The sequence below is a fragment of the Ceratosolen solmsi genome, unplaced genomic scaffold (genome assembly GCF_000503995.2).
Source record: "Ceratosolen solmsi marchali unplaced genomic scaffold, CerSol_1.0 scaffold53, whole genome shotgun sequence".
Taxonomy (NCBI): Eukaryota; Metazoa; Arthropoda; class Insecta; order Hymenoptera; family Agaonidae; genus Ceratosolen; species Ceratosolen solmsi.
Window position 1 is genome coordinate 1,014,345 of NW_011948441.1, and position 10,831 is coordinate 1,025,175.

The 10,831-nt window shown below is 24.9% G+C and overlaps 1 protein-coding gene across 1 annotated transcript in view; it reads right to left on the reverse strand.

Moving 5' to 3' along the window:
* Nucleotides 1-4,810: 4,810 nt before the first annotated feature.
* LOC105365738 (receptor-type tyrosine-protein phosphatase T) overlaps nt 4,811-10,831 on the reverse strand; it is a 15,374-nt gene continuing 9,353 nt past the window's right edge. The window contains exons 16-30 of the mRNA XM_011503972.1: nt 9,272-9,823; nt 8,856-9,147; nt 8,336-8,603; nt 8,162-8,249; nt 7,979-8,055; nt 7,774-7,911; nt 7,555-7,701; nt 6,922-7,134; nt 6,533-6,729; nt 6,320-6,426; nt 5,904-6,118; nt 5,580-5,714; nt 5,344-5,492; nt 4,946-5,081; nt 4,811-4,876 (exon numbers count right to left, since the gene is read on the reverse strand). Coding sequence (XP_011502274.1) covers nt 4,811-4,876; nt 4,946-5,081; nt 5,344-5,492; nt 5,580-5,714; nt 5,904-6,118; nt 6,320-6,426; nt 6,533-6,729; nt 6,922-7,134; nt 7,555-7,701; nt 7,774-7,911; nt 7,979-8,055; nt 8,162-8,249; nt 8,336-8,603; nt 8,856-9,147; nt 9,272-9,823 — 2,780 coding nt within the window. The remainder of the gene's footprint in view (nt 4,877-4,945; nt 5,082-5,343; nt 5,493-5,579; nt 5,715-5,903; nt 6,119-6,319; nt 6,427-6,532; nt 6,730-6,921; nt 7,135-7,554; nt 7,702-7,773; nt 7,912-7,978; nt 8,056-8,161; nt 8,250-8,335; nt 8,604-8,855; nt 9,148-9,271; nt 9,824-10,831) is intronic.

The following is a 10,831-nucleotide window of genomic DNA, read 5'->3' on the forward strand; positions in this document are numbered from 1 at the left end:
TAAGTTAATGTATTATATGAATTTAACAATATGGTATGTTCAAGAATCAATATTCAATATACATATATTTTTTTTATTTACGAAAGTTCTTTAAGTTTTACATCGTTTGATTTATGATACATAAAGTCATAATTTCAACATATAATAAAATCAAAGTATTATTGTAGTAAAATAATTTATTCAAATATAGAATGAGCCTTTTGTAGATAATAGTCTTTAAATGTAATATCAGTAATAAATTAATGAAAATAATTCTATTTAATCATTGAACTGTAGATAAATTGAATATATTTTCTGTGGTTAAATTTTTATAATTATGAAAATAAATAGTAAAATTCAAGTATTATCTCTTACAGTGTTATTGTGTTCACATTTTTGCATTTAATTTATGGTATATTTTATTAATTATATTTTAATAATTTAAATAAAAATTCATAAAAATCATACTTGTATTACAATATATAAAATAGTTAATACAAATATTCGAAATTCTTGTTATATAAAAAAGGTTAAATATTATAAAAAGATTGTTATATAATAGTTTTCATTCAAACAATAACTTCGCTATCATTTGTTTCTATATAAAACCAGATATTAAATAGATATAAACTAATACATTTTAGATCTATTATATTAATTATAACTTCCTAATCAATTAACTTGCTCTTAAATCACGTGAATAATTATTTTAATGAAGTAAAAGATTTCTATAACTATTTTTTATAAATTTTATAATTCTATGCAAATATACTGATTATCATTCTTGTTACATATTTATGATTGAATTTATTTTTAGTTACTCTATTCCTTCCCTTTACCTTAATTTGATTCACTCATTAATTTTATATAATTTATAATTCTTATAATTCGAGTAAATGAATGATATTACGGAAAATAATCGAAATTATTACTTTTAACATATTATTTTTAAACTAAAATTATGTCTTTCTATTACGTTTTGAAAATTTATATTTAATAACTAATACTTATAGAAATTAAACATAAATTATTATACTTATTCAATTTACATTTACATATTAATAACGATGAAATCTTATGTCCACTTTTATGATTTCTGATTTGAAAAACTGTGCTTTATATAATGTGATTAATTTTATAGTTTAGGGTATTATTCAATATACGAATACTATTGTCAGTTAATTAATTACATATTTAATTAATCATAATATACCTTTGACATATTAGAACCGTGGTTGAGACTGAATAGTAAAATTCTTTCCGACAGTCTATTTTAAAATATCCAAAAAAATATATAAAAAAATTAATCTGAATAAATCTGAAAATTTTTTTCTGTTTGATTCTTAAACATCGAGTATTAATGATTTTTCATTTTTATTCTGATAATACGATTCTAAACTCTAATGGTAATGAATAAAATAGGACTCGAGAGTTTTAAATCATGTCCATCCACAATGAAAAGGTAAATAAAAAGCGCTCTATTATAATTGTTAAAGGTTTTAATCTTAATCCAATTCGCTTCTTTTATTGAAATAAAATAAACAGATAAATAGACCAGGATAAAAGGCAGTTATAATGAACAGTATGCTGTGACGGTAACAATGAGATCTTAATTAATACTGTATCATACCAAACTACAAGTCAATTACATTTCGATTAATAAACGAGGTTGACAAGAGCACAGGAAGTAAAGGATTAGTAGAACTCCAAATTATTGTGAAATATGAAAAGTATTGATAAATAACTTTTATCGGTGCAACACGCAGTTATGATGAAAAAATTGGATTACGCATTATTGAACCGTTCGTGAATTTATTTGGTTATATATATATTGATTATGTTCATTTATTTATCTAATAGTGTTTGAATAATATTCAATTTTCGGTTTAATTCTTTAATCTTTTGTTATTTGTCAAGATTATTCTGCGAATTGTGTAAAGTAATTTTTAATTCAAAATTTAATTCAAAATAAAAACTAGGTACTTTTTATTAAAAGAATCTAAATATAAGAAGTAAATATTCTATTAATAAATTATTATTTTTGTAATAACTGATCAATTATAGATCATGATAACTACATAATAATTTTAAAGTAGTTTAAAATATTTTAAATCTATTTCTTATTGCGAAGAAGCTTATACTTATATAAAACTCGGTACCAATGATAGTAATTTGTATTTGTAAATTAGCCATTAAAGATATTTTTAATACTCGTATGTATATTGTTTAAAACCAAGATTTTGTTTGATTTATGTAAAATATATGTTACACTGTCTTCATTTATTTAATATTATAATAACGACTAATAATAATATTGTAATTATTAATATTAAAAAAATTCATAATAATTGGCTAATTAATGTATAGCGTATAGTATTGTGTACGTTTAAAAGTTTTCAAATCGTTTTATAATTTCCTTATAAATTTGAATTTCTGTATATAAACATTGTATTATGTTTTAAGTACTCATACATCGAATAGATAATTAAAATAATTAAAATTTTATAGTTTCCTTATTTATATAATAAAGAAAAGTTCTTATATGTATTAAAAAATTACAAATATATATATATATATATATCGTAAAAGAAAAGTGACAGTTTTCTTGATAGCAGTTTTATTAAAATTATACTTATTAAAAATCAGTCAGGAGATATTAACGTGATAATTTATGAAATACTCGTAGTAAACGCATTTTTTAATGAAAATTATAAGAAATCATTTCTAATTTCTAATTGTAATTCCAATTGCAGCATATGATTCATCATTATCTGTTTTCATTGCATCTTTTATAAAAAATTTGCTTTTTATGCGTATTCATAGATACAGAAATTAATGTGATAATTGGCTAGTTTAAAGTAATTTGTTTAAACTTAACCATATTATTATAAAATTAAATTTTTTAATAAATTAATAAGAAAGCTTTATAAAGTTCTTTGTGGCTCTCTTTAAAGACGATATTAGCGGAACCGATTTCTATTATACTTTTACTTCTTGATGAACTAAATTGATTATAAAACATTAAGATATTTTATCAATGATACACTGGTAAATAACAATAAATTAAAAAAAAATAAATTTAAGTATATTAAAATAGGTGCTTTAATGATAGCGCATTAATGATTTTTCATGCTTATTATCTCATTTAAATAGAAATCAACTGATCGATTAAACAGATCTGGAGTTACTAAGGAAAGATATTTATTTTTTATATGTTTATTTTCTATATCAAATGTTAGCTAATGACTCCATTTGCTTATTTATATATATAACGTTTGAAAAACTGGTATTTTCAAATTATTCCTGTGAAACTGGTTCGAACGATCTGTCATTGCTATTGAGTAAATAACGACTTTTTTCATATTATACTTTATATTTATACATTATACTTTATTAAAAAATAAAATAATATTTAAACTTTAATTTTTTAAAATTAATATATTATCTTTCCAATATTTTAATACCCAATCCTTTTTTTATTGTTAAAATATAGGTTACGAATGATTTTTTTATTATATTTTTAATCTAAGGGTTAGCGCTGTTGTAAACGTATTGAAGACAATAGTAATTATAAAAATAGAGAATCAATTTATAACGATATGGCATAAATCAATATAAAATGTCAATAAAATCAATACAGGTATATAATAGAATTAAAAATTAAATGAATACTGGATTTTTTGTAATAACGAAAAAGTGATTGTTATACATTAATAGTCGAAGAAATCTTAGAATGTAAGACAATATTCTTAGAATTACATATATAATATTATCAATTTACACAGAATAATAATTCTTTTATTCACAATATAAAATCTTCAAACAATACAGGCGTATTAGATTAATAAGAAACATTATGATATTCTATTCTAGTGCGGCATCTAATTAAATGCCTCGTCATCGTCATTAATTTCTGAAGAAAGATCTGTATATCCTGTAAAAGTAGGCTTCATTCACAAATTAAAAATCAGATTGTGAGAAACCAATGAGATAACGCAATTATGGCAATTACATGAATTCGTACAGAATTTTGCGGACAGTTGAATGGTCGTAGAAATTATTTAGCTTTGTAAGGCACCTTAACCATTGTTGATACGAATCTTGTAGCACACGATCTATATCATTGGGTAATTCTGTGTATGGTAACTGATTATATAATTACCGATTCACTAAATGTGCTTTCCAAATAAGTTTTCATCCTTTACGCAATATTACACTCATTTAATTAAGAGTAAGTAGCTTAAAAAATTTTGTAAAAAATTGATTCATCAAAAGATGCAGTGTTAAATGGGTGACTTAAACACACGAATAATATAATATTTTAATTATGTCTTTTCTAAGAAAGTACACGAGGTCTTTGTTAAAATAAAAGCTAATAAATTGAATTTAATAATTACGTGGTATAATGTCGCATAATAGACATAATCACATAATCGCATAATATAAACGTACAATAACATAATAAGGAAATAATTGTTTTATATTTAAAATCTTTAACTGATTAATGATAATTATTAAATAATTTCAAATGAAAATGTATACAAAAAGATAACATGTTTAATTCATTAGCAATATACAATCGTAAAGTAATTATATATTTCGTCAATAAAAATTATACATAAAGAAATAGAATTGTTCATAATCTAGAAAATGCAGATTAAAATTGATTTTATCTATTGACTTAAATATGATTTATATTGTATTATATTTTTATTTTTGAAAAATATTTTTCATATTATTTATGAAATAATAAAATGATGAAAAATATTATAGAAATTTCACATCATTAATCTAATACTATTCTAGCAATAATTATTTATATTACTTAAAATTAATTATTGTTTTCATTGTTAGAGGCCCATGCCAATGCTACATCGTAAAGATATTCAAGATATTCCTAAAATAAAAAACCATTAATTAAAATTTGTAAAAGACAAGAACAATTTTTGTTATATTAAAATTTTACTGGTTTATTTAAAAAGTCTATCCGACATCTCTGGATTACTCTTACAGCTTGTGTCACATCACATTCATTATCAATTGACATTCTTTTAAGTAGGAAGGACAGAGCTAACCAAATTCCACATACTGTAACTCCATTACTGAAAATATTACAATTTCATAAATACAGCAATAATATTATAATACCTAATATTTATGCGCAAGAAATTAATTATCCATAAAAAATTCTATACAAGTTATGTACACAATCTAGAGTTAATAAATAGTTTGTTTTTACAGCTTTATAACTTTTAAATCTTCAAATTTAAATAATTATTTTCATAGTAAAAACAAAACATGAAATTTTGATTACCTGTAAAGAATTATTAATTTATAAAAAAAATTTATTGCAATAAAATTTACCGGCATACTGTTACAATGGGAAACTTTTCTGTTTTTATTAGTTCTTCCAAAAATTTCCAAAAATGAACTAATTCAATAGTCGAAGGTAATGAAGATTCGGGCCAATTTTTATAACTTATAATTTTAACGAATTGTTCTTTAGACGGCTGCTATTATCACATTGATAGAAATATTTTTTCATTAACACATATTAAAAATTCAACTAACGCTATGATCTCATTAATAATGTTGTTTACCTCAGAACTATCAATTATTAGAACTTCTTCTTGGAGGTAATATTTTGAATTTACAGTCAAATGTTCCTGTCGAATAACTTTTATATACTTAGTATTTCCAAATCCCTGATTCTCTGGTACTAATTCGCAATATGTCTAAAAAAAATTGAATATTATGCGACTGATAAATAAAAACAAATATAACAAAAAATTTTAAGTATATGAAGTTATATGCTTTTTAAAATTTACATTAAAATTTTATTTTAATCCAACATCCATATTATTGCATTATAAATTACCAGTGAAAAAATATTAATTTTTGAAAAGTATTATCTTTAACTTTACCGAATCATGTAAGTCAGGTAGTTGTAATACTATAACAAGCTCAATATTTTGTTCCGATAACATTCTCCAGAAATCAGCAAATGTTGATGGCATTGGCAGTTGTGTCGTAATATAATGACAGTTTTTGAAAATTCCTTTAACACTTGTTGCTGCGATATAATCACTATCCTCATCAGTCGTACTAGATCTCTTCAAATATAATCTATTGAAGCCACCTACAAAATCATTTATTGAATATATTTAAAAATATATGTATATAATTCTGAAATCTCATTATATTATTAAATATTCAATGAAAGCACTACTTATATATAACATACATAAAGTAATATAAATATTTATATATATTTAATTGATAAACTTATATTTCTGTAGATATATTTTTTTATATAAATTTTTTTAGTTAACTTAAATACCAGCTGATTCTGGAAATCTGTGCTTTGCTCTGTTTTTGTTTAATATAGATTTTTCTGGCAATGGAGGAGAGCTCAAAATTTCATTCCACCAACTTGTGTCTACAATTCTAAATAAAAAACAAATTTAATGAAATGATTTTTTAATTTTTTTTCAATTAATAAACATAAACAGCTTAATAACAGTGAATTACGAATAGTAATAGATTTTTAAACCTTTGGTACTGTTCGGATGAATTTTTTTTTGCAATTGCAATTGCTTCGGGTAACGTTTTATCACATGTGAGGCACAAATTCTTTGAATACAAATACTCAACGAGCACCAAGTGCACAAGTAAATACTGTTCTGCATTATCAACCATATTCAATCTTTGCTTACGGGCAGACAATACATTCGCATATATATCAACAACCTATAAATTATATGCACGTGTATGTATATAACTTATACAACTATAAATATAAATTATTTTACAATAAACAACGTTCGCACTGGTACTTTATTCAGAAAATTTTATTTGTAATTATATTTTAGTATATTAAAGTACTCAAAAATTAATGTAAATTAAATTTTGTAACGAATGGAGCAAAATAAAATGTCTTACATTTTCAGAATATGCTCGGTAAATTGACATATCAAGAACAATTAAGGTTCCGGTGCGACCAACTCCAGCACTGCAATGAACAACGATTGGTGGATCATTGAGTTTTCTGGGCACAGGTGAATGTTTTTGAATTTCTTTAAGAAATGCCACGATAGATTTAGGATTTGAGGGGACGCCATGATCGGGCCATGCAGTATAATGCAAGTGTTCGATCTATTAATAAGATAATATAATAATTATAATATTACTAATATAAAAATGTATCGGAGATTTAATTAAAGAAGAACTTTTTTTAATTCTTTAATTTTGTTCAATATTTACATATATATATATATATATATATATATATATATAAGATTTCATTGCTACAGATGTATTATAATAAAATTTAAAAAAATGAAATGTTAAATTCAATAAATAATTTTTCAATACATAATTCGATAATTGAATAAATGCTACTTATCAGTTTTCACTGATTTCGATAGGTATAATATGGATTAATTTATTTTATATCTAATGTAAGAAAATTTATTATTTTTATTTTTAATATATCTTGTACGATTGGTAAAATCGAATAAAGAAAGCATTTAATTGTGACAATTAATCAAAGCAATTATAAAATATTTTATTTACCGTACGGGTTTCTTCATTTTCACAAGAAATTTGGAATGTCCGATAAGTATAATCTGAATGGACTTCTTCGCTAGAAAAATGAATCAATATTTTTCCATACAGTACTTGTTTTCCAACAGTGGTTGGCCAATATTGCTCGCATTTAATCTAAATTTAATTTATCTACATATAATTTTGGACATATCAATGTACATAATTTGCACATTCAGAAAAACTTACTTTTCCATTTTCCATTATATTAGCCATCATACAGATAATTTGCACTTTTTCTTGACAAATCATCCTCCAAAAATCAATTACAGTATTTGGTTTTGGTCCTTGTGTTGCTATGTAAGCTTTTTCATTTCCTCCATACCCCTTTTTAAAAATATAGTATTAAATCATTATTATTTTACCTTTAGTTTTATTAACCAATTATACTAACCATGATATAGCTGGCATTTATATAATCTGAATATTCATCGTCAGGTATTTTCTCTAAAACAACTCGTGTTTCATCATCTAAAATTGAAATTGACTCGAAAAAATACACGAAACATAAATATTAATTTTAAATTATAGAATCAATTACTTAGTGATGATTCATAAAGAATAGGTACGAACTTACATGGAAACAAATTTGCATATCTATTTTTTGATTTCATTTCAGATTGAGATCCATAAGTGCACGAAAAAATTGCTCCGCTTTTAATTGACTTGAAATTATACAAATTAGAAGTATAAAAATATATTATCAAAATATCTATACATATTTATTATATATATATATATATTCACTTACTGAATATTCTTTTATTAATGCGCCAGATTGATAGGCACTTTCGAAATATTTTTCAAAATTTATTATTTTTACTGGCATTATAAATTCGCATTTATTATCTATTTTCAGGATATTATTATGCGGAATTTCTTTAATATCTTTAACATGCATTCCTTTCTCCGATTTATCTAACAAGTTATTTCTTATATTGTTACTATTGTGATTTGTAAGCGGCATATGTTCGTGTTGAGAGACTTTCGCTTTAGTTCTTGTAAAACGACTGGTAAGTCTTAAATAGCATAAAGTGTAAATGTTTGATATAATATTTAAATTAAATAGATTGCACAATTGTATTTGTCTATTTAAGTATTATAGATATTTATTAAGTAGTATGGAAATATTAATCGGAGGAATTATATAGTTACTTTTTAAAAAAATTTATAAAGTACAACCAAAAACTAAAAATTGTAAATTTTTAATTGTATTTATAAGTGGATTTCATATTTCATATACTCATAATAACAAAATATAAATAACTTACTTCTTTCGATATAAGACGATGGCTAATAGCATAGAAATTAAAATAATAAATAACAAAGGAATTAACCACATAGCGTAATTTTTAGGAATTTCTCCCATATGAATAACATTTGTTTTAATAGATTTTAGAGTATTCCATTCGTATGTTACAATATTCTGTTCATTTAAATGTTTAATAAGTTGACAAAGTACTAAATGTATAATATATGACTCTTTTGAACACAAGGCATAATTTTTTAAATTGTTATATGAATTGCCATCTCCAATTTTTAATTCCTTATTTGCATATGATCCTGGATTCTGCATGAAATATTAAATGAATTATTTAGTATTGTAATTGTATTGCAAAACATTAGCTATTATACATTTGATTAATGTATTATATATAATTAAATTGTTACTGAATTTCATTACAACGTGCCTTTATCATAGCTGCTTTCCAAATAGTTTTATAATACGAAGAACTTTGTAAATCTAAAATCAGTTTTACTTCTCCATTATTATTTGATTTTTCATCACAATATTTTGGACCTTCAACCACCGCTACGAGTATACTATCCTTAACGTCGTATATCACTTCAGGTACTCTAATCACTACCGTCAGATCGTCATTAATATATGGGCTTAGCTCCTCCGTACTAAATTTGATAGACATTGGCATAATAATCATTTCGCTAAGCGTATATCCTAAAAGTCCACCGACAGTTACGGCTCTCACGTTCACTACGAAAACAGTTGATGGAAAGAGATTGATATTCATATTGTAGAGCATTTGATAGTTTGTTACGTTGACTTCTATAAAGGTGTCATGCCAAGGATAAACTTTCAGCAAGGAACTTTCGACACTCGCTTTGATAGTGAATTTTTCTAGTCTGCCACCGGATTTTAAAGGGTGACTCCATGAGACATTGATCGTAGAATTCTCTTTAGAAACAATGGTGAGTGTCAAGTTTTGAGGTGCATATGGAACTGGAAATGAATGACTTTTATAACTTCTAATATAAGTGTCTTTAATTAAATGTGGCATGTAATTTTCATCACATATATATACAATTTTCTGTAAATTGTTATAATTTTTTCACAAAATAAAATGTAATGGTAAAATAAAAATTTAAGCTAAAATTTAAACTAAAAGATAAAAGATTGTTTGAGAATGAGAGACTTCTTTTAATACAATAAAACATCTGAAATATTTCCAGTGAATAATTTGCTTATTTACTCTTGCCTATTTTCAAGCGTGCTCATATTTTCCCGGTATGGTAAAATTGCTGTGTTTACTGCCAAGAAGACGTAGATTCTGACTGAGTGTCGAATATACGTAAACAAACGAGTACAAACATTTCCTGAAAATTCACTGCAACCCAAAACTCTGCACGTGCGACAACAAGCAACAGGGATAATGCTCGCATTGTTTCCAAGTGCGCCGCATCTAATCGATCGCATCGGAAAAACGACCACGCCCGAGAGGACTCTTCATCTAGCCAAATTCCAGGAAAGAGAGAGGCGACCAAGAAGAGGTGACCAATGAAAAAGGCTCGTCACCTTCCGGCACTTTCCCGATTAGCAAATTCGGAACTGAGCCCGGAAGGAAGTGGAAATGAAGGCGTGCATAATCTATTGTACGACCCAAGATCAACCACTGATTGGTTAATTAATAAAGGAAGAAGGGATCCCAAGTGGAGCGGGATCAGTGAACCATTTTAAGAAGGGACTACGTAATGTACCTTCACTTACTCTTTCCAAATACTTCTTACAGTATAAGGTAAGTCACGACTTACTCCTTTCAAATACTTCTCACAGTTGAAGGACAAGTCACGACCTACTCTCACGGAGGAGGACCGGAGAGACAAGTCGTTTAGCTAGCTGAGTTTTAATAAGAAGTTCTTTCTACGATTGTGAATTAGTGTACAGTTGAATTGATCTCATCAAGACTGGATTGTATAGGACCTGACCACTTGTAATCTCACTTGGAGATAA